The sequence below is a fragment of the Cnephaeus nilssonii genome, assembly GCF_951640355.1.
Source record: "Cnephaeus nilssonii genome assembly, chromosome: 11".
Lineage (NCBI taxonomy): Eukaryota > Metazoa > Chordata > Mammalia > Chiroptera > Vespertilionidae > Cnephaeus > Cnephaeus nilssonii.
The window spans coordinates 29,285,304-29,309,588 of record NC_137082.1 but is presented as its reverse complement, the minus strand read 5'-3'; the positions used below and the strand labels follow the sequence as shown (position 1 = coordinate 29,309,588).

General features: G+C 45.6%; 1 protein-coding gene and 1 pseudogene across 3 annotated transcripts; one reads left to right on the top strand and one right to left on the bottom strand.

Annotated features, from left to right (window-relative positions):
- The first annotated feature begins 313 nt into the window (after nt 1–313).
- PRNP (prion protein (Kanno blood group)) lies at nt 314–17,790 on the top strand. 2 transcript variants are annotated; one of them, XM_079785307.1, is made up of 3 exons: nt 314–400; nt 3,301–3,399; nt 15,469–17,790. In XM_079785307.1, exon 3 carries the CDS (start codon nt 15,479–15,481, stop codon nt 16,238–16,240), a length of 762 nt encoding a protein of 253 aa, XP_079641433.1. In that variant the 5' UTR covers nt 314–400; nt 3,301–3,399; nt 15,469–15,478; the 3' UTR covers nt 16,241–17,790. The 2 variants fall into 2 exon arrangements, with proteins under 2 accessions (XP_079641433.1, XP_079641434.1); XM_079785308.1 differs by having other exon boundaries at nt 358–396.
- A 3,800-nt stretch (nt 17,791–21,590) lies between these two features.
- Nucleotides 21,591–22,668, bottom strand: LOC307107458 (14-3-3 protein eta-like; annotated as a pseudogene). Its single transcript has 2 exons — nt 22,661–22,668; nt 21,591–22,321 (listed from the first exon to the last, which is right to left on the bottom strand). The product of its transcript is annotated as a 14-3-3 protein eta-like (transcript).
- Nucleotides 22,669–24,285: the final 1,617 nt, after the last annotated feature.

Genomic DNA, 24,285 nt, shown 5'->3' with positions numbered 1-24,285 from the left:
CGTTCCCCCAACGTTCCATTTTTCTCGAGTATTCCATTATGTAACGGGGGAGTTGGAGCTTTGGGCCGAATTCCCCTTTAAATGTGACTTTCATAGTCAATGAGCAACGTCGGGCAGGGATGACACCGGGAGAGGGGTCAGCTGACAGAAGTGTTTAAACGAATCTCAACCCGTTTTCTCCCGGTGACTCAGATCCCCCGGCCCCGCGCGGCAGAACAACACCTCGTCGGTAGCCCGGCGGCCGGCCCCCGGCTGCGCCCGCGTGCGAGCGAGCCGCGCGGCGATTGGCCCGCCGCCGCCCGCCCCCGCCCCCGGCGCGGCCGCCTCGGCCCGCGCGCCCCCGCCCCGCGCCAGTCGCTGACAGCCGCGGCGCAGCGAGCGGCTTCTCCCTCCGAGGCAGGTAAACAGCTCTGTCATCCTGGGGGCTCCCAGCGCGGGGCCGGGGGCCGGGGGCCGGAGAACGGGGTGCGCGGGCGCGCGGCGGATCCGGGAGTGAGGACCCGGCCCCCGAGGCCGACCCTGACGGCGGGGAGGGTGGGGGGCCTGCCGGCGGCGCGGTGGTGGTCGATGACGCAGCTGGTTGTGGCTTTCTGGTTAGGACAGCCCCTTTGCTTCGGGGTGGGGTGGGGTGGGGGGCGCGCTAGCCAGATACCCAGCGGGGATGTAGGTGGTACCGAGGTGTCTGACCGCTACCCCCCCCCATTCCCCCCCCCCATTCCCCCACACACACGCGTGTCCACGGCGGGAGCGGGATGGCGAGTCGCGGGACTCGAGGGGCTGCGGGCCCGGGAAAGTGGGGGCAATCACCGCGCGCTAACGTGGCCGGGGAGCCCGAGGCTCCCGGGACCCTGGGCGAGGAGAACCCGGAGAGGCGCTGGGGTCCTCGGGGCTCCGGGCTCCGCGCCACCCGACCGCCCTTCCGAGCTGGCGGCGGGCAGAGGCCGGGCGCGGAGTGGGGCGCCCCTGGGCCAGGCGCCGCCCTCCCAGATGTCCAGGGGTGCGCAGCGTGGGGGAGGGGCCCGCCTGCCGCCTGGGCCGGGGCGGGGGCTCCTGGGGAACCCCAGCCGCCGCCGAGCTCCTCCCGCGAGGCGGCGGGGCCCGCCATCCACCCGGCCAGGGCGGTCCCTGGGGAGCCGGCTGCGGTTAGGGCTCTGGCCGCCGACACCGCCTCGGGCCCCGGAGGGGCGGGGGCTCGGGGCGGCCCTCGGGGACAGAGGGTCTCCGGCGCCCCTAGCGCGGCACACCCGCAGCCTTCGCTTTTCTCTTTCTTTCCTGCTCCTCTGGAAGGAGGGGACGCAACCTTTGGAGGGGCTCCGAGGGAGGGAAGGAGGGAGGGGGGGGGTCGGGCCCGGCGGCGCCCCTCGCGGAGCCATCCTCCTCCATCTGTGCGGGAGGTGCCTTCACGTTTGTGTATTAGATAATGGGGAGAAATCTGGCATCACTGCCCCTTTTGTGTTGTTTTTTTCCATTTACTCTTTGTGGAAGCTATAGCAGATTTTTTTGACATCGTAAGCCCACCGCCATCACATCCACCCTAACCATCTCAAAGCCGCTGCTTTCTGTGTTTCATTTCCTCATCTCCAGGTTCAGACACAGCAGAATGCAGTTTCACCCCCTGATCATGCTTTTACCCTCCCTGTACTCAGAGCACCAAGGTGTAATACGCAGTTCTCCCAAGCTGAGCGTTTGAGATGTTGCCCTTTCCTTGCAAAAAAAAAAAAAAAAAAAAAACTCCAGGTAGCGTAGGATTAACGATTTTTACAAACCAAATTATCAGAAAATGTAGGAACAGAAAATTGAATTAAAGTGTCAGACTTCTGGAAAAATTGACGACTCGCTCCAATTTGAAGGGGGATAAAAACAGTGAAAAGGAACATTTTTACCTACACAAACACTGAGGGGCTCTTGTAATAAAACAAGAACTAACTGGAAAGTGACAGAAAGCAGAGCTAGGATGTGATTTGTGTATTATTTGTACCTGACACAAGTTTTTCATCCTCGTGAAAGGAAAATGTCAAGATTTTAACAGATAAATGGTGAGACGATGAATCCCTTACAGAATTAAACACAAAGTAAAGCAAGTCTGGATTTTCATTTTACATGTTAACAGCAACCCCTGAAATTTGCATATTCCAGTTATCTGGGGAGGGGGAGGGCTCTGAGGTTAGAAAGATAGCTCTGCAACTACCTTCATGACTGGGCCAGTTACCTAATTCCCTAATCCTTTTTTTGTCTGTTCATAAAATAGAGGAAAGGATACCTACTTCCAGAGTCTGTTAACGATTAACCATCTATGTAAAGTAGACCCAATGGTATATATAGATTTATTTTCTTACTCACAGCCCACTGGGGACATTGTGAATCAGTATGTTAAACTTTTTGTAAAGTAATCAGGTCATCCATTAAGAAGTTAAAAGCTATGACCCAGAACTCCCATTCCTGGGAATGTACTTGGCAATGGAAAGCCAAACAAGAAAAGAAAATAACAAGCATATATTTGGGGCAGAATGATACAAAATTAGAACCAAATGGGAAACAATCGAAATGTGTAACAGCAGAGCAGTAGCTAAGAAATCATGGCATATTAACGGAAAGGAACTTATGCAATTATCGAAAGTCGTAATTTAGAGCCCATGGTACATGGGAAGAAACTGACAGGTCCAAGTTCAGGTTACTCATAATGAATGCCTATGTGCAAAATCTGAAAGGAAAAGCGAAAACAAGAACGATTTAGTAATTATAGGTGATTTAATTTTGTTGATGTATTGCTTTTCTAAATAATTTTTTCAGTGAAATAGACTCTGCTTTTTACGTGTGAAAGAACGAGCTCAGTGTCATGTTTACTTTTTTAGCTGACCTCATTTCTCTTATCAGATATTTTCCCTTTCTTTTCTGGAATACACTGAGTGGCCAGATTATTATGATCTCTGAACGCATAATAATCTGGCCACTCAGTGTATATCCTATATAATTAAAGGCTAATATGCAAATTGTCCCCTTCACCAGGATTTCGACTAGCAGTCAGGCCAGCCAACCGCCCATGTCCCCTCCCCCTGGCCAGGCTGGCCGGACCCCCACCCATGCATGAATTCATGCACCAGGCTTCTAATACACACACACACACACACACACACACACACACTGAGTGGCCAGATTTTTATGCGTTCAGAGATCATAATAATCTGGCCACTCAGTGTAGATTTATTGGTGATTTGGAAATTTATATATTAAGCTTTTCTTTTAAGGGATCATATTTTAGATTTATTTACCAATTCCAGTTTTTTTCTTTTTGTTTTTAAGGTCTCCTGAGTATATTTGAAAACTGAACAATCTCAGCCAAGCCGAAGAAGCATTGTCTTCCTGGAGGCACAGATCCAACTTAGCTGAGCCACAACAGATGTACGTACCCTGTGGAATGTCTTTGGTCTTGTGATGGTTGAAAGTCCCCAATTGTCTCGGAAAATAGGGTCTAGAAAGGCTGTGATCACAAGCTCCTGCTCTGGAGACCTGTATGTGTACCTCACACCTATTACATCATCCTTTCTTATAAAATCAGCTTGATTTTGCAGAGAAAAGGCCACAGTTTTCTCTAGAATCATGCTGAATTATATAAGGCAGCAACCATTTAAAAGTAATAATAAAAGCACTGAATTGATAATCTTCTGGTTACAAGTCAGAAAACTTATTTTGAAGAAATTGTCAAGTCATTAGAAAGAGGGCCACAAAAGTAACTTTCCTGGGGCTAAAGAAATAGATGAAAGTAGATAATGGGAATGCAGATTGGTGCAGCCAATGGAAAACAGTATGGAATTTTCTCCAAAAAATTATAGTGCTGTGAAGGCCTGGGGGGGGGGGGGGCGGGGAGAGGGTCAATGGGAGGCAGCGGGGGAGAAGAGGGACATCTGTAATACTTTGAACAATAAAGATAAACTTTAAAAAACTGAAAATATAAAAATAAAACAATAACATAAACATTTCTGCACCAAATTAACTCTGAAGGTGACTATCAACCAACTGATGAAAAGTTTTGAGGGGAAAGTTTTGCTAAGCTGTAGTTTTAATTTACCCATCCCGTTCTCCCTTTTCGGATCTTATTTCCTCTTCCAAGATAACTATATCAGCTGTGAACTGCCACGTATTAAACATTCAGAGCATGCCTATATCTAATGAGGTGATGGCTACAGCATTATAAAGTCATCCTTGAGTAAATAGTGTGTGCAGCAGTTCCTACAGTGGGAGAATTTTTTTCTCAATTTGTTCATCTTTTTACTTCTGGTTTTCTACTTACTACTGTCATTGTATTGTGTGATCACATCAAGGGAGGTGTGCCCTTTTATGAAACGCATTATAATAAGTGTTGGGCTTCTGAGGACCTAGCTACGAAGCCTGGCTAGGAGTGCAATTCCCAGGGAAGTTTTTTTTTATAAAGTCCCAAATCCCATCGCTAGAAACTCCCTGGCTGCTGGCCTGGGATAGGCTCTAGCAATGTTGCTTTTTAAAAGCTCTTGAAGTAATTCTGAGATAGATCAGGTTGGGGTCCTTTGCCCTGTTCAATCCAGAATTGGGCTTCAGAGTAGTGAAAAGCCCAAAATAATTTGCAAAATTTGGTATAGCTTGCATCAGATTCTGTAAAGGGCAATGACCTCAAAAAAATTAAAATACAGTAGTCCCTTTTTATCCATGGTTTTGCCTTCTGCAGTTTGAGTTACCCATGGTAAACCTCAGTTTGAAAATATTACATGGAAAAATCCCAGAAATAAGCAAGTCGTGAGTTTTAAATGGAACACAGGTCTGAGTACCTCACTTCATCTTGTCACATAGGCATTGTATCATCTCACGTCATGAAGGGTGAAATATATATTTTTTTGTTGTTGTTAATCCTCACCCGAGGATTTTTTTTTTCCATTGATTTTTAGAGAGAGTAGAAGTGAGGGGGAGAGACAGAGAGAGAAAAACATCAGTGTGAGAGAAACACGTACCCTGACCAGCACTGGGGATGGAGTCTGCACCCAAGGTACATGCCCTTGACTGGAATCAAGCCCTGGACCCTTCAGTCCTCTGGCTGATGCTGTAACCACTGAGTCAAACCAGCTAGGGCAAGGATGATATTTTGAGAGAAGAGAGAGACCACATTTATATAACTTCTATTACAGTATCCTACCTAATAAAATAGTAATATGCAAATTGACCACATCTTCGCTACGCCCAAGCCACGCCCACCAGCCAAAGCCATGCCCACCAGCCAATCAGGGCAAGTATGCAAATTGCCCAACAAAGATGGCGGTTAATTTGCATACGCTGAGGGAGGGAGGAGTGAAGACTGAAGACAACTTAGAAGGAAGAGGGAGGAAAAGCGGAAAGCAAGGAGGCTGCCAGAGGGAAAACTCCGGAGGGGCGGAGCGGAGCGGGGGCGGGGCGGGCGGCAGCGGCACGTGGGTGCAGGCACAGCGGCTGCAAAGGCGGCAGCAGCGGCAGTGCACATGGCTGCAGCGGCCGCTTGCAGGATTCTTCCTGCAAATGGGCTACTAGTATTGTTATAATTGTTCTATTTTATTATCAGCTGTTATTGGTCTCTTAGTGTGCCTATTTTATAAATCAAACTTACCATAGATAAGTATACTATATAGAAAAAAAATAGTATATATAAGTTTCAGTACGATCCATGGTTTCAGGCATCCACTAGGAATCTTAGAATGTATTCCCCACAGATAAGGAGGGACTACTGTATGACAAATGAGTTCTACTTAGCTCAGGAAATTTCCTCAGGGCGGTGGGGAGTGATGGGGGTGCTGTTTGGTGCCACTTCCCAATTTAACTAAGTTTCAAGTTGTAACACGTTGTGAGTATCAGAAATTTGGCCCCTGGCATACAACCGTTGGGCAAGTTCCCACGGCTCTGACTCCTTGTACACATGGGAATAGGATGATTGGGGTAATCTATGGATCTTTTTTTTTTTTTTTTTTGACCTTCTGTAGTTCCATTGCTCTGCCATTCTGCTCATGTGCCTTGTGATCTTATTTATCATTTCCTCATGTTCTTTGAAATATCCTTTGAATTCTGACTAAAACTATGTTAACTTTCTGGATTTTTTTTTTTTTCTTTCTGGATTATTTTGAAATGAAGTGGTATCTTTCAGTATTGCTTTTCCTAACCAAAGACTTCATGTCTTTCTCTTTTTTTCTAGTCTTCCTTTATGTCTTTAATTAAAATTTTATCACATTCCTCATAAAAGTACTATTTATTAGATTAATTCACATATATATATATATATATATATATTGCCATTATGGGTGGATTGTTTTTTCCATGCTAAATCTTCTAACTTAATTCCAATTAATTTGGGGACTCTTTTGTTATATATTGATTTCAAAAACTGCCACCCTAATAGGCTCACTTGTGTATTATGAGATGTTTTGGGTTGATTTTCCAGGTAGAAAATCATGCCTGGTTAAAACTTCTATAACAACAGTGATTGCTTGCATTTTTATCTTGTTCACTACATTAATGAGAATGCTTTTCCTTTTTAATTAAGATAGGCTGTATGTCGTTATAGTGATTCTTGATGATGGAAAGGTACTACCTTCTAGTTCTGTAGAAACTATTTTAACAACTTCAACTTTAAAAATCAGGAATGAATGTTGATTTTAATTGAAAACTTTTCAACAATTTGCAGAGAATCTTTTGTTTTTCTCTTAACCTAGTAATAGATTTCCTGGTTTTGAACCATCCTTGTATTCCTTAAATAAACCTTATTGGTCACAGTGTATTCTTCTTTTACTAAAATGTTGAAATCAGTTTGGTGGTATTTTCTTTTAGGATTTGTCACCCATATTGCGGGAGGCTGGGTTACTGAGAGCAAGATCCACTCGAAATACTGGGGTTTGAATCTTGACCTTTATCCCTTTGGCTTCATTATTGATCAATTCATGTTTTCTATTAACACTGCTTCTCAGGTGAAGATGCCCAAATGCTTATCTCTACTAAGTTCCAGATTCTTTTAACAATTGCCCCAATTCATACTTCCACTTGAGTGTCTCGTAGATGGAGCAGAATTAATGTGTCCCAACTAAAATTATTGGTTTTCTCTCCCAAACATGGCCCTCCACCAGTTTCCCCTAATTCATTGCCACCATGGGCCTGGACACAAAAGCACAAACCTAGTTAACTCTCACTCCTTCATCCACTCTATCAACAAGTCTTAACTGGTTCAAAATGTGTCTCATTTACTTGTAGCTCCTCAGCAACATGGTTACCATCCCAGGCCACACTGCCATCTTCCTTTAATTGTTTCCTAGCTGGTCTCACTATTTCCTTGCTTGCCCCCTAAATTTTTTTACACAACAATCAGGGTAATCTTTTATAAAACAGCCCTATTATGTTACTCTTCTAAGGCCCTTCAATGGTTCCCCACTGCATTCAAAATGAAATGGAAATTTTTTCTATGGCGTATGAGATCTTGGTGAGCTGGCTCTCACCCACTCCAGTCCCATCAGCTCCAGATACACCTCCTTTTTGGTACTTGAACCCACTAAGCTAAATATCTTATGCACCATTCTGTCCTCAGCTCCTCGCACAATGCTAGTACTTTAGAATATCCTTATAAGACATATTTATTGAAAGAATCATTAAGTAATCATATTTAATTTTTGACATTTTTTCTCCATTTTTTCTATGATTATTGATCAATTCAAGTTTTCTATTTCTTTTAAAACTGGCACATACTAGTTATTCCATAAATACTTATTGAATGAGTTAATTCTATAGTCGATATTTGTAACTTATTTTTTAATAGAAAGGCAATCCATCATTTTAAAATATATTTGTACTAGAGGCCCAGTGCACGAAATTCATGCACGGAGGGGTGGGGGGGGGGGCTGTCCCTCAGGCCAGCCTGCACCCTCTCCAATCTGGGACCCCTCGAGGGATGTCCGACTGCCCGTTTAGGCCCGATCCCACCAGGATCGGGCCTAAACGGGCAGTCGGACATCCCTCTCACAATCCAGGACTGCTGGCTCCCAACTGCTCAGCTGCCTGCCTTCCTGATTGCCCCTAACCGCTTCTGCCTGACAGCCTGATCACCCCCTAACCACTCCCCTGCCAGCCTGATTGATGTCTAACTGCTCCCCTGCCAGCGTGGTTGCCCCTAACTGTCCTCCCCTTTAGGCTTGGTCACCCCTAACTGCCCTCCCCTGCAGGCCTGGTCCTCCCCAACTGCTCTCCCCTGCAGACCTGGGTCCCACCCAACTGCCCTTCCCTGCAGGCCCGGTCACCCCCAACTTCCCTCCTCTGCTGGCCTGGTCACCCCTAACTGCCCTCCCCTTGCAAGCCTGGTCCCTCCCAAGTGCCGTCCCCTGCTGGCCATCTTGTGTCCACATGGGGGCAGGATCTTTGACCACATGGGGGCAGCCATCTTGTGTGTTGGAGTGATGGTCAATCTGCATATTACTCTTTTATTAGATAGGATAGAGGCCTGGTGCATGGGTGAGGGCCAGCTGGTTTGCCCTGAAAGGTATCCCGAATCAGGGTGGGGGTTCCTTGGGGTGTGGGGCGGCCTGGGTGAAGGGCCTGTGGTGGTTTGCAGGCTGGCCATGCCCCCTGGCGGCCCAAGCAGAGGCCCTGTTATCTGGGATTTATGTATCTTCTACAATTGAAACTTTGTAGCTTGGAGCAGAGCCAAGCTTCCTGCTTGCTCCATGGCCGTGGCCGGCAGCCATTTCTGTTGGAGTTTGTATAATTGAAACTTTGTAGCCTTAAGCAGAGGCCTGGGCCGGCCAGGGTGTGCAGAAAGCTTAGCTTCCTCCATTGCTGGGGGCAACCCTTGCCTCCTGTTCTTTCCAGCTCCATAGCTGCCGCCATTTCTATTTGGATTTGTTTACCTTCTATAATTGAAACTTTGTAGCCTTGAGTGGAGGCTTAGGCCTGCAGGCGGAAAGCTTGGCTTCCTTTGTTACCGGGGAAACCCAAGCCTCCCTCCTGCTCTCTGTGGCTGTAGCCATCTTGGTTGAGTTTATTTGTATATTTGCTCCTGATTGGCTGGTGGGCATGGCTGGTGGGCATGGCTTGTGGAGGTAGCAGAGTTATGGGCAATTTGCATATTACTCTTTTATTAGGTAGGATTGATTTTACAGAGGAAGTCAAAAAGAGAGAGAGAGAAACATCAATGATGAGAATCATTAATATAGGCTGCCTCCTGCACACCCCTCACTGGGGATCGAGCCCACAACCTGGGCATGTACCCTGACCAGGAATCAAACCGTGACCTCCTGATTCATAGGTTGAATCTCAACCACTGAGCCACACTGGCCGGGCCACACATACTCCTTTGATAGTCATGTGGGTTCCTTTATTCTCACATGCCTGCCCTCTCTTTCTTTTTTTCTTTTTTCTTTTGGCTGATGTATTATTATTTTTTGTCTAATTTTATCTGATTCTTAATTTTTTTTAACATCTTGTTATACTCTTCAGTTTTCCATCTTCTGTAAATTATCATTTTATATCTCTTGGCCATTTTTCTATTGGAATTTCTGTCCCTTACTTTGTATGAATTCCTTATTGGTTCTAGAAATAAATTCTCTGTTGGTTTTAAATACTACATTTTTTAACATTGTGTATTCTCTCTGTTAACTTTGTCCATTGTGTTCTTCATAGCACTGAACAAGACTTAATTTTTATGTAATAAAACTCTTAAATTATTTGCCTCACTGTTTGTGCTTTTTGTTTAAAAAGTCCTTCCCCTACTCCCCTAGGTCACAAAGACATTCTCCTGTATTTTCTTCTTCTAACATACTTTTACTTTCCACAGGCAGGTCTGCAATCCACCTAGAGTCCACTTTTACATGTAGTGGTAGGGATCCTGTTTAAATTTTCCCTCGTTCCCTGGAAGCATCTACTAAACAAACTTTCCTTTCTCCATTGATTTATAGTGTTCATTTATTATATATTAAGTCCCCACTAAAGTATACATACTTGGGTTTAATCTCTAAACTTCTGCTAGTCTGCTTTTTTTGTTCTGTTGGTCTGTTCTTTGACTTTTACCATATGGTCTTTATTTACTAGGCCTTAGTATAATTTAATGTCTGATATGGCACATTCCTTTCTCTTTCCTCTTTATTTTAAGGTTGAGTTTGACATTTATGGGCATTTCTTCCCACGTGTAAATTTACTGAGCTCCTCAGAAAAATCCAATTGGAATTTTTATTGACATTTTATTGAAATTATAGGTTCATCTAGGGATAATTGACATCTTTTTAATACTAAGTTATCTTGATCAAGACTATGGAAAAACCTTTCCATTCTTATAGATTATCTTCTCTGTTCTTTATTAGAGTTTAAAATTTTTTTTCCTAGTCTTATTTTCTCTTATTAAGTCAGTATCTAGATACTTTACAGTTTGGGTTGCTATTGTGAATGTCTTACTTCCTAAATTTTTTTTCTAGTCAACTATTGCTGGTGTAGAGAAATTCTGTTGATTTTTATATGCAATCTTGTATCCCATAACCTTGCTGAGATCTTGTGTGGGTCTCGTTACCTCTGTTGAATCTGGTGGATTTTCTATGTATATGATTACATTAATTGCAAATAATGACAGCTGGAGTTTTTTGGGTTTTTTTTTTGTTTATTTGTTTGTTTTGCATTTCTTAACACTGGTTACTTCTTTGTCTTTGCATGTGTCCTAAGATAATGGACATCCTTGTCTTGTTTCCGATTTAAAGTGAATATACTCAGAGGTTATCCATTATGTTTGCTGTTTTTGTTAAATAACCTTTATCAAGTTAGGGGAGTTCCCTCCTATTCCTACTCTGCTGAGTAGGAATTTTCTTAGTGATAAATAGGTATTGACTTTTATCAAATACTTAATGTCTTAAATGTACCAGAGGATTAGGCCACAACCTGACCCTTCACAGAGAGTATCTTAGATGATTAGTGTCATAGTACAGCCAGGGATTCAGAAACCTAGTCTTCATTCCCAGTAAGTTCACTAGCCAACTCTTGACCTTTCTGTATCTTGGTGGTCTAATTTGTAGAATAAGAGGTTTGGGTTAAATACTATAAGATCTTTCTTATTTTAGCACAAATAGAGATTTTTTTCAAGGTTTAAGTAAATTTTGAGTCCCTTTTGTCCTTAGAAATAATTCTCTACTTCACATTGTAGTTATTTTTAATGCTTTTCATAATTAAATGTTACTTTTGTTCTCAACTGGTTTTAAAATGATCTAGTCTTAATATATTCTATTAGAGGCCCAGTGCACGAATTTGTGCACCAGTGGGGTCCCTCGGCCTGGCTTGCAGGATCGGGCTGAAACCGGCTCTCTGATATCCCCTGAGGGGTCCTGGATTGCGAGAGGGTGCAGGCCAGGTTGAGGGACCTCATCAGTGCACAATCAGGGCTGGAGAGGGACATGTGAGGTTGGTCAGCCAGGGAGGGACCGTGGGAGGGCTCCAGGGTGTGTCCGTCCCATTTCACTCAGTCCCAATTAGGCAGACCCCAGCAGCAAGCTAACCGAGCAGTCAGAGTATCTGCCCCCTGGTGGTCAGTGCACATCATAGCGATTGGTTGACCAGTCAACTGTCTACCCCCTAGTGGTTAGTGCACGTCATAGCAACCTGTTGACCGGTCAACTATCTGCCCCTTGGTGGTCAGTGCACATCTTAGCAAGCAGTTGAGAGGTCTTAGCATATCATTAGCATATTACACTTTGATTGGTTGAACGGACCACCAGACACTTAGCATATTAGGCTTTTATTATATAGGATGAATGATTCAATAATGTGAACATAATAACATACTGAATATTATATTCTACCCAACTTTATTCAGCATTCAATTTTAAAGTACTAATCAGCAACACATGCCATGTCTCTGGTTCCCTATTGCCTTTATCTCCAGTCCATGGTCACTCTTCTACTCTAGACTCACCAAACTGATATCTCTTGTCCCATGTAGCTTGATGACAGCATTGCCAAAGCCAAGCCCTTCAGTAATCTCCCTCCAGAGCTGCTCTGCCTTCTGCATTCTGTCCACATAGCTGCCCAATCCAGAAACCTCAATTCTTCCAGTCTCTCTCACCTTCCACATCCAACACCAAGCTCTCCAAAAGCTTCCGTCTAAGTAAAACCATCCATTACCCTACACTCCCTGGCCAAGGCCATCATCTTCTTCTACCTCAGTCATTGAGTCATTGCAGTACCCTTCTAACTAGTTTCTGTGTGCGTGCGCGCGCACACACACACAATCCCCATTTTATTCTCCACAATGTTCTTTCTAAAAGAAAACCCCAAACTCTTCAGTGGTTCCCCATTGCCTTCAGGATCAAGTCCCGACTACTTGACATGCCTTGTAATTGGGCTGACTGTATAACCTAGCATCTGAACTGGGACACTCTTGAGAATGAAAGGGGCACTATTAATATTAGTGCAGGAACAACAGGTGTAAACTCTCCCAGGCAAGTCAGGATGCTGCTCACCTGGCCTAGGAGGCCCTCTGTTACCTGACCTCTGCCTGCCTCTCCACTGCACGTTGAAGCTTCACTTCCATAAAACCCTGTCATCTCCAGACCTGCCAGTCTTCTCTCTCACCACCTGTCTGCACTCTGAATGCTTTGTGGCCCCATCCACCTCCTGTGTCTGGCTCCCTAAGGACCAAGTCCCTCTTTGTGCCTCCTTTACTATGTGATGTCATCACCTGCTTATCTGTGTAGTTGAGCTTACAGAGCCGCAACTCTTACAACCTTGAACAAGGCATGATCAACACCAGACTGTGTTACTCCCCTTGCAGTCTCCTCTGCCTCCCACCTCAATCATTTCAAGTGACATCTCCACCCAGCCAGTCTTCCATGGTGGCTGGTACATGAACTAAATGTTCATTTAACTGAGTTGAAGATGGTAGACAGTTGGCCATTGCAGAAAAGAATATGTTTTGTAAATTCATAAATATGGTTCACTGTAGGTAGCAATTTAATTTTTAGCTTATCTTGTATGCTCTATCATAGATGTTTTCACACTCATTCATTCATTCAGCATTTATTTTGTATGTCTATGAGTTAGACACGACATCTAGGCACTAGGGATATTGCTGTGCACAAAACAAAACTCCTGTCCTGGAGAAGATGAACAATAAGCAAACAGTAAATAATAGATGTTAAGTAGCATTGCTGCCCTGGAAAAAAGTGAAGCAGAGTGAGGGATATGACGGGGTGCTGACTTATGTAGGGTGGCGTGGACACCCTGTTGAGGTGCCGTCAGAGCACACCAGAGCCATAAGAGGAACTGGAGGAAGAAGCTACCAGGCCCTGGGAGCAGCAGGTACAAACGTCCCGAGATAGGAAAGTATTGCCAGGTGTGAGAAAGTGGAAAGGTTGTGTGGGGCCTGCCTGGCATGGTCAGGATTTGGGTTTTATCCTGAGTACTGAGGAGTAGCCTGGTGTGACCTGAGTATGAAAAGGCTCTCTCAGGCCACTGAGTGGAGAACACTCAATGGGGACCTGGGCAGAAGTGGGGAGCTGGTTGGAGGCTGTAAAGACTCCGGCCAGAAGAGATGGAAAAGACTTCAACTAGGATGGTAGTGTTGGAAAGTGTGACAGGTTTCAGGAATTAGGATTTGTTTTCAAGATAGACTAATAAGATTTGCTGATAGAGTCAGTGTGTGCTCTGAGAAAGAGAAAATTCAAGAATAGCTCTAGGGTGTTGTCTGAGTTTGGCTCATGGGAATGAATGAAATAGTTGTTGACATTGACACAAAACTCCTGTTTGTTGGGCATTATTGACTGAGGGTGATAATTCCCTAGTTTAGTTCCCCGAGGTATTTGTGCAGAAGGACAGACAGCATGGAGGCCTGGAGCTGGGTGCATGAGCAAGTGGAGAGCAGATCCTGTGCCAGAATCCTTCCCCTCAAATCCTTACCCAAGAGCCTCCAAAAATCCTACATTGCCATGATCTAAGCAGTTTAACTTGGCTCATAACTTTCCAAACATACTTTTGTTTACTTTTGACCTCCAAGATATTTCAATGATAGTAAAAACATAAACAGGATGTTAATTCATTTATTTGTTTCATCCTTCTTCTCTGAAGGTTATGAAAAATCATTTTCTAGTCCTTGATGCCACTTTTATTTGAAGATAAACAGTGCTGGAGAGAAGAGTAACAGCAGCATTACAGCATATGCCACTTTTGGTTTTATGGCACCTAATGATATTAAAGAGCATATGGTTTGACGTGGGGTACAGTAGAAATTGCTTAATAATCATTCTACTGTGTGCTTTAGAGCTCTGCCCTTGGACCTGAGCACCCAGGATAAATGAGATCTTTTGTCTGAAAGGAGATTTTTTTAATTGGATAACTATACATTCTTCAAAGGGGCATAAATTATCACCCAGGATATTTGGGTTATTTGTTTTTTCTTAAGCCCTTTTATATAAGACATGTTTCTCTTGTACCAAAAATTAGAAGAAAATAGGTCACTCATAAACCATTACCTGCTGAACTAAACTTATTCAGCCAGTGAGTGATTGCAGATCTTGTGAGCACAGCCGTCTTTACCCCACTTTAAGCAGCTCCATCTATCTGTCCATATATAGAGAGAAAGATGAATTTACAAGTGGGCTTGTTTCCTGTTTCAAAAAATAAAAAGTTTTCCTTTAAGGAAATTCTTGTTGGCATTTATATGTTCAGGGGATATTAATTCCTGTACTTAACAAGTATCTATTGTGTGCCTGCTCTGTGCCAGGCACTGCCCTGGCCCCGGAGGAAATAGCAGCAAACAAGAGACTTCTTTCCTGCTTACATTCCTACAGGGGAGAAAAGGCAGAAATCAACTGCGTTTCACTACAGCAGCACCCCCCTGGGGGCTTCCTAACGAGACATTGGACTCACAGGACTTCTGTAGGGGCCGCACCAGGGTTGTACAGTGGTCCACCCAGCAGCCCGGGACTTGCCTCCACCTCCAGACCCCACAGTGACTGCTCAGGTTTAAGGGCATGGACCCATATTGGTGGATAGCAGGGTCTCCTTGGCGTGGAAGCCCCAGGCCCCACAGGAGCCAATGTCCCTTATAACAGCCCAATGGGCACAGCTTCCAGGGTCCCCACAAGGATGTGCTAGGTGCAAGGCTCACTGCTCGAAAGCCCAAACGGATGGCAACCCCACCAGGTGTTCAGAGGTTTTCCCAGTCCGGTTGCATTTCTAAATCAGAGGTTATTTTTTTCATAAGCAATGTTGCTGACACTCCACCTTTATCACATTTCCCGGAAACAGCCGAAATGATCTTAAGGTCAGAATCGTCCCTGGAAGGAGAAAGTGTTGTGTTAACCCTTTACTTGACAGTTACTTTTGTCAGAGGTGCTCTGAAGGAGTACAGAGAGTGAAGAGCATGTGCCGGAGGTGCTGATGTCACCGCTGGGCAGTCATTTGTTAGGCAGCAAATGTTAGTGCTTTCAACAGACCTAATACTCTGACACCCTCTTCATTTTGCAGATAAGTCATCATGGTGAAAAGCCTCGTAGGCGGCTGGATCCTGGTTCTCTTTGTGGCCACATGGAGTGACGTGGGCCTCTGCAAGAAGCGACCGAAGCCTGGAGGCAACACCGGGGGGAGCCGATACCCAGGGCAGGGAAGTCCCGGAGGCAACCGATACCCACCCCAGGGCGGTGGCGGCTGGGGTCAGCCCCAGGGCGGTGGAGGCTGGGGTCAGCCCCATGGTGGTGGAGGAGGCTGGGGACAGCCACATGGTGGTGGAGGAGGCTGGGGACAGCCACATGGTGGTGGCAGCCACAATCAGTGGAACAAGCCAAATAAGCCTAAAACCAACATGAAGCATATGGCAGGAGCTGCCGCGGCCGGGGCAGTGGTGGGGGGCCTGGGTGGCTACATGCTGGGAAGTGCCATGAGCAGGCCGGCCATGCATTTTGGCAATGAGTATGAGGACCGTTACTATCGTGAAAACATGAACCGTTTCCCTGAACGTGTGTACTACAAGCCTGTGGATGAGTACAACAACCAGAACAACTTTGTGCGTGACTGCGTCAACATCACGGTCAAGCAGCACACGGTCACCACCACCACCAAGGGGGACAACTTCACCGAGACAGACGTCAAGATTATGGAGCGTGTGGTGGAGGAGATGTGCACCACCCAGTACCAGAAGGAGTACCAGGCTGCTTACCAAAGAGGGGCGAGCGTGATCCTCTTCTCCTCCCCTCCTGTGATCCTCCTCATCTCTTTCCTCATTTTCCTAATAGTGGGATGAGGGCAGCTTTTTGTTTCGGGGGGAGGGGTATCTACCTGCAGCCCTTTAGTGGTGGTGTCACGTTCTTGCTTCTACCTTTGTCACCCGTAGTCTAATACCCTTGGCATTGATGGCACAGGGAAATGTAGAGCAGGCCTGGCACGCTATGTATTCAAGCCCCTTTTGATTGAGTCCTTCATGGGCTAGTGCAAGTGCCAGGCTGGTGAAAGTATGACAGCAAATAATCATTCCATGATCTAGGCTTATTTTTTGCCTAGTGCAACACTGAGGCTAACATATTCTTAAAACAGTCCTCAAATACTTTTGCCTAGATTCCTCCGGCTCCTTGCCCCACTATAGCTCAGCACACTAATGCCCTGTCTTAGTTACCAGTGTTTTCTGTAGCAGTTTGGACACATTTTCTCATTCTTTTTAAGCAAACCTGACTGCATTTGCCTGTTTAAATAGTATTTCTGCCAAATTTGGAAGGATACTCATTGAAAAAACAGGACTAGAAATACTTAGCTCTTGGGCCCAGGCTCAGCCCTGTGTCTGCAGAGAACTGTGACATTCTTTTGCATTTCACAATATAGGCTACACAGCAGCTATTGCATCAAGAGTAAATATTCATGCAACATTAGATCTCTGGACAGAGGACATTTCCTAGGAAATGATCATAACTAACATGATACGAAAGGCTTCTGGGACTAAAAAATACAACATTTGGGAGTGGTGCCTTTGGAGGGTACCTACATGTGGCATTCCTTTCCATTAGCAACATCAACTAGAAAATTAAGGCAATTAAGAATTAGATTACCTTCTGGACACTAAGTAAGAACAAATCTCCTTTGTTCATTTATCTGAAAATAGGAATGATTTTGACATTGGGTGAAGCCAGGAGATATTAATATAGAGGCAACTATAGCTGTAAAAACACCATTATCACAGAAGATGATGTAATGAAGAAAATGATTAGTGTACAAAGAAATGCTTGCATTTCTTCATTGCTGTCTCATAGTTGTCAAAAACCAGAATTAGATTGAATCCTTCATCTCTGTAATTGGCTTTTGAGTTGAAAAATAAGAAATCAATCCACAAAGAAAGAAATCTTAGGTTGGAGATGACAGAAATATCTATTCTGAGTGGAGAAAGAAATTCTGTTCCTGTTATTTAAGTAAGGTAAAATTATTCCCTGGATCATTCAATATTGTCGCCTAGCAGATCTATATTACTATTCTGCAATGTTATTGGCTTACTATGCGGGTATTCTATGTAATATATATATGTGCATATATATTGCATATGAGAAATTTTGGTTAGAGCAGTTAACATCTGAAGTATCTAATGCATTACCTGTTTTGTAAGGTACTAAATATGTGGGAAACCCTTTTGCGTGGTCCTTAGGCTTACCATGTGCACTGAATAATTTTGTATAAGGATCCAAAGTGGTCTTTGAAATATGCATGTACTTTATATTTTCTATATTTGTAACTTTGCATGTACTTGATTTGTTGTATAAAAATTTATAAATGTTTAATATCTGGCTATAATTAAACAGGAGCTGAAATGAGCCTCTCTGTGGCGTGCACAGGTATAGTCACTAGAGTGTGGCCCACCTGCTACTGGAGGCCACCAGGGTGCTTGGGGCTGGGGCCCTTTCTCCCTAACTCTCCTGGCAGATCTGCCCCTCTCTCCCCCCTCCCCCTCTCTAAAAACTAACAATAAGCAAACACAGTCATTATCTTAGATTTTGTATTGGGCCAAGATACCAATTTCAGTAACTCCAACCCTTAACACCCTTATATGACCCCATGACTTCAGGAAAACTTACAGGACCCCATCTTCATTGCCTTCCTTGCTGATTATACCATCTCTAGTAGTTCATTACGGCTGCCATAACAAAGTTCCACGGAGTGGGTGGCTTAAACAACAGGTTTATTTTCTCACCATTCTGGAGGCTGGAAGTCTGAGATCAAGGTGTCAGCGGGATTGGTGTCTTCTGAGGCCTCTCTCCTGCGCTTGTGGATGGCCGTTTTCTTCCCTGTGTCTTCACATGATCTTCCCTCTGTGTCTCTATGTCCTAATCTTACCTAATAATAGACAAACATGTAAATTGACTGTACCTCCACAACACCCACAGCCAATCAGTGAGTATGCAAATTAACCCAACAAACATGGTGGGTTAATTTGCATATGCAGGCGCAGAGCGGCCGGGAGGGGCGGGCCACCTGCCATGAGGGACTTGGGGGGCAGTGGAGGGAGCTACAGGAGCGGTGCTCTGGTCAGAAGCAAGGACTTGCCGGCTCCGGGGGCTGCTGGGAGTGAAGCCAGGGGAAGGAAGGCCTATTCTTACACAAATATATGTAATGGGCCTCTAGTCTTTTTATAAGAACATCACCCATCATAGTGTGTTAAGGCCCACCCTAATAGCCTTATTTTAACTTTAACTCATTAAAGGTCCTATCTCCAAATAGTCATTTTGAGGTATTGGGAACTGGACTTCAACATAGGAATTGTGTAGAAACACAATTCAGCCCATAATACCATCTGTCCAGCAATGGTGTGGCAGTGTCACTTTCAACCAAGTTCAAAGGTATTACCAGAACTGTGAATGCCTTGTGGGGGCCCCATATTCACACACTCTGACAGGATTCTCCTAATAAAAATGCCATCTGGATTACTGTGTCCTCAACAGACTGGACTACTGCCCATCATCACTCCAATTAGGATTGTCAAGGGTGCCTACTCAATGCCCATTGTAGAGCAAACAGAAATGATTCATTCTGGGTCCAGCACCTGAAATCTAGCCATCACCCCCATGCCTGGCACAAAATGAAGAGTTTCATGAGCAAATTTGTTTATTTTGGCTCCTACTAAGGAAGATCTAAAACCCTAAGCCAGATAATGTGCCTCCTACACACAATACTCTGCAAACACACCTGGCATTTGAGTTACACTGATTGAGTTAATTAACATAAAATTGAGTGTTAGCTGTAATTCCATGGTTGCTATAGAAAGCTGGCAAGATCCTATCATGCTGCCAAATTCCGAATGCTAGGCATGCCTAACACCCTGCTCAGTAGCTGCCCACACATGGAATGTGTCCACTCAGGTTTCTCTACGGCCCTGGTTCACCTTCCCAAGGTGCCAACTCTAACGTATAGGGAGAGCCTCACAGATTCCAGGCTCTCCCAGCTGTGTGCCAGGTGGCCTTGCCCATGGTGGAGACTCACAGACCGGAGAACCCAATAAGGAAGGAGATTTCTTTTTCTAGCCAATGCCGGTTTCCCCCGTTCTCTTGCATGTCTCTGAATCTCCTTTTATTCCACCCGCTGAAGGAAGAAAACAATGAATAAATAGTTACACACTCAGCCAAGCCCAGATCCCCACCACACCCCCATAAAGTCTGTCAGAGATCATTCTTAGCTTTGAGGATTTTAGGAGCAAGATTTTTCTCTCCCACCCATAGAAGAGGCCCACTGTAACTCTGCTTACACATCTAATACCCACCAGCTTTGGCTGCTACCTTCCCCAGAACATGCTAGGAAATGAACTCAATGAATAGAATAAATCAGTACAGGCTGTTTGGCTCTGTTCATCCAAGTTATAGAAAATGCCCACGGAAAACCACCATCTTGCCTTTGGCATAATCACATGAAGAATAACTGAACAACAGAAGCAATGTCATTCAGTATCTCCTAGTGTGTGATAAAACCACAACATCAAATGGAAGAGCATATGTGTCCTTCGGGGTGAAGAGTGTAGACTACACAATAGTATCCAACCATAATGAGGCTGGATGACATTCTGATCCATGCTACAACACGGGTAGACTTTACAAATGTGATGCTGAATAAAATAAACCAGACACAACGAGGTAAATATTGTATGACTCGCTTTAAATGAAATATCCAGATTAGGTGAATCCAGACAGAAAGTAGACTCCTGGTTGCCAGAAGTTGGAGAGAGGTGTGGGAACAACAATCAGCTGCTAATGGGTATGGGGTTTCTTTCCGGTGTGGTAAAGATATTTTGTAATCAATGAACAACTTTATGAATACGCTAATATCACTGAATTGTAAACTTAGAAATGGTGAATCTCATGGCATGTAAATTATATCTCAGTGAAGCTTTTTTTTTTTTTTAAGTGTAGAACTACCTACCTAATAATAGAAATGATGAGAGAGTAGGGGGAGGTTTAGGTATTGTTTGAGATGTAATTTGTTATAAGAACATTTCTGCCCACTTGTTTTTGTGACGGGTGTTCCTGGAAAATGTACAGAAGCACTAATAGCCTCAGGTCAACCGTGTCTGTAAACACTTGGCCCAAAGGCTTTCCTGGCCACACGGTCTATGAAAGCTGAAAAATGTAACGTGACACTCTTGGCCTTTAAAAAGGTGACCACAGCAATACTGCGTAGCCACAGACTCATTGGGTTTAAAACCTGCTAGCCTGTTCTGTGATATGTTATACTAGACGACCAGCTGGTATCAAGAGCTGATGGAATTTTAACGAGGTGAACAGACCTGTTACCCATATGTGGCAGAAATTCAGCCCCCTTTACTCACATTAAATACCACAGGTTCTTCAACAAAAGCTATGGATCTTGGGTGAATGGATGAATGAATGTCCTGGCAAATGGCTTAGTGACAAGTCTAGTGATTACCGTTTCTACTAGGTTACAAATGACTCACCATACAGACGAGTTCAACAACTCTCACCCACCTGGTGGAAACTTGACCCCTTGCCCAAAGAAGGCATTTCTCCTAATTTCTCAGTCTGCCCAGCAGAGGTAGCCCCAGCTGTTCCTTCCCCCATCTCACAGCCAAGTTATGCAGACGGGTAAGGACACACCCTTGCCTGCTATGAGCTAAGTCTTTGGCAAGACTGGGGAGTGTGAATACCAGGCCTTGAAAAATGGAGACCTTCATTTGAGCCTTAGGATCCGAACTGCCCATATTACGTCTCTGTCTTACTCACCTTGACCTGCTTGCCCTGTTCAGAGACCTTGCTGGGTCCTTTGAGAACTGGATGCCCCATCTGAATCACACATGTGACGTTCTGGCTTTCCCTCCATTGGTTCTCCTTCCATCTGGTTTTCCCTCAGGTGTGTATACCTGATCCTCCCTCCCCGTGTGTCATCTCACACCTGTGTGTCACTTCCACTGGGGGTCAGGAGCTCAGAGAAGCTGGGATGGGAGCAGATCTGAGTAGCTGTGCTGCCAATACAGATGGGTTTAGCACTAGATACCTAGTGATTGTGGCAAGGAAGAATCAGTGATGATGGGCGCTGGTGGGTGAAGGAAGAGCCAGGGACCCAAAGGCTCTTCAGTTGCCTTCTCGGGCTGCTTCATCCGGTAAGCCGGTCCCTCACAGGGTGGGGTTGTCTCGCAACTGCATGATGAGCATAGAGTCCCTATAGGAATCCTCGTTTAGTGTGTCCAGCTCAGCTATGGCATCCTGGAAGGCCTGTTTGGCTAAGGGGCAGGCCCGCTCCGGTGCATGCTGGATCTTGTAACATGAAGAAGATGAAGACCAGGCCAGTCCCATTGGGTGCATCGGCTGCCCGTGCTCTTTGCTGATTTCAACAACTTCCTTGTAGGCCGCCTCAGAAGCTTCGACTACATGTTTTTCTTCTCCCCAGAAGCTACCTCTGCCAAGTAGCGGCGGTGATGGCCTCTCGTTTTCAGGTAAAATACCTGGAAATCATTGCAGTTCTTGAGGAGGAGCTTGTCCTCATTGCACACCGTTCCCCGCTCCTTCTCAGTCCTCTCCCAGGAAGCGATACCTTTCTCCACCTTCTTTCCATTCCCATCGGCCATGGTTTTCAGCTCAATGCTGCTGACGACCCTCCAGGAAGATCGCCTGGCGCCAACCACATTGTTGTAGGCCACGGAGAGAAGGTTTCCATCTTCCTGGAGAGAGGTTCATGGAGCTCAGTCACTGCCTTCATGGAGGAGGCCGGGTGGTAGCACTCCGCCTGCTTGGCCAGCCGCGCCCGCTGCAGCTGCTGCTCCAGGTCCCCTTGTCGCCCGCTCGTGGCTGGGCCTCGCCTCGCGCCCCACCCCGCTTGCCGGTCCGCTCCCGGTCCTGCCGGTCCGCTCCGGGTGGCGGGTGGCGGAGGAGGCCGCCGCGCTAGCGTACTGGCTCCCCCGCCACCCGAGGCTCAGGCTGCAGGCGCGCCGCCGCCCCCTCCTCTCGCTGGCTCGCCCCGCAGACATCGCCCAGGGCTCAGAATAATGTTTTTAAGTACATGAAATAAATAGCGGTTACACAGGAAAACAAATGCTAAAATACAGTTATCAAAACAGCTTTACACCGATTAAATATTTTTAAACGCACTAAGATCTGGTGGACCTACTACCATATTTGCATAATAATTAGTGTAAGGGATTTCACCTGGGATAGGGATGTCCAACTTGTCCTGGTTTGCCCCCTACGTTCCCATCTTAGCACTAAAAATCCCGTGTTCTGGAAGCCCCCTCATTCCTTGGCAAACTGGGACTGCTGGCCACTTGCCCGAAACGTGACAAAAACATCTGTGATCCTAGTGGGTGATGCTCACAGGCACAGCTAATGCTGCAGGCACAGCTAATGCCGCAGGCACTCTTCATGGAGCAAGGGCTATATTTCAGGTGGAGGTTGGTGGAAATAAAGATGTGATTTTTTTTTTTTCCTATCCAAGTTCATGTACCTCCCAAATTGTATCCATGGATAGCCCCCTTCCAGGTTAAGAATCCCTGCAATTAGGGGGACAAAGTTAGGCCTAATCGCCCCTAATCTTTATCATTTGTTCTTAGCTTTATTATAACTTAGCAAATCATTGTCATTGTTTATTTAAAAATTAAAACAAGTCTTGCCCTGGCTGGGTGACTCAGTTGGTTGGAGCATCATCCCATACACCAAGAAGGTTTCAGGTTTGATTCCAGGATTCCAGTCAGAGCCCATACCAGAGGCAACCCATCGATGTTTCTCTCTCACATCAATCTCTCTCTCTCTCTCTCTCTCTCTCTCTCTCTCTCAATCAATCAAGTAATCAATAAACATAACCTTGGTGATAATTTTTTTTTAATTAAAAGAAGTTTTGACACTTGGAGAAACCAAGATGGCGGCATAGGTAATCACCTATACTTGCTGCCTCTCACAACCACATCAGAAACACAACTAAATGGCAGGACAACTACCACCCAGAACTGCAGGAAAGCTGGCTGAGAGGAACTCCCACAACTGGAGAGGTGAAGAAAACTCATTGAGACCGGTAAGAGGTGCAGAGGCGCGGAAAGTGCTGGCACCTGGCTGTGCTGCTCTTTAAACCCAGAGGGAGATACAAGCTCCCGCTTGCTCTGAACTCCAGTTCCAGGCAAGACACTGGGGGACCCAGGCACATATGGGGAGAAACTGGACTGTCTGGCATCGGGACAGGAACGCAAGGGCGGCTTACTCTTAGAGGTGTTTGCAGCGATCATTGTTCCTGCACAAGGGTGGGAACATGGAGAACCGGGGACTTCAACAGTTCAGGGCAGCCATCGCTGTTTGCTCTGTCCTGGTGATTCCCAGAGACCCCGCCCCATCCAATTTACAACCCCACCCAAGCTGTGAGCAGCAGCTTTTGCATATGAATGGCCTGTCCTTTTGCCTAAAATAAACTGCAGCTGGGTCAGAGAGCTTGAGCAATTCCAAAAGAAGGCCCACGGCCTGGCAGCAGCAGCGGCCTTGCTTCACAGCTGCGCCTCATCTAGGCACTTCCAAACCCCATACAAAGAGGAGGAATCTGGAGATGTCTCTGTAGCTCCTGCTGGGTGGCCCCAGACTGTGCCTGACCTTGCACCTCCTTGGAGATCCAAGAGCCAGTGTACCCAGTGCTCAGAGTGAGACCATACCGGATTACAAATCTTCACATCTGTAAGAGATACACTCAAGGGGCAGACTCAGTGAGCACCAAAGCCCCACTGAAGCAAGTCCTGCCCCATAAGGGTGTCTCCTGCACAACAGATCTTCCAGTGAAGACACAGCTGGTCACCACAGCCAATTGGCCTGGAGGTCAATTCCTCCCAGTGATACCAAC

Bases quoted from the DNA above. Each gene is read 5' to 3' on its own strand.
- PRNP (XM_079785307.1), top strand. From the start codon at position 15,479: ATGGTGAAAAGCCTCGTAGGCGGCTGGATCCTGGTTCTCTTTGTGGCC.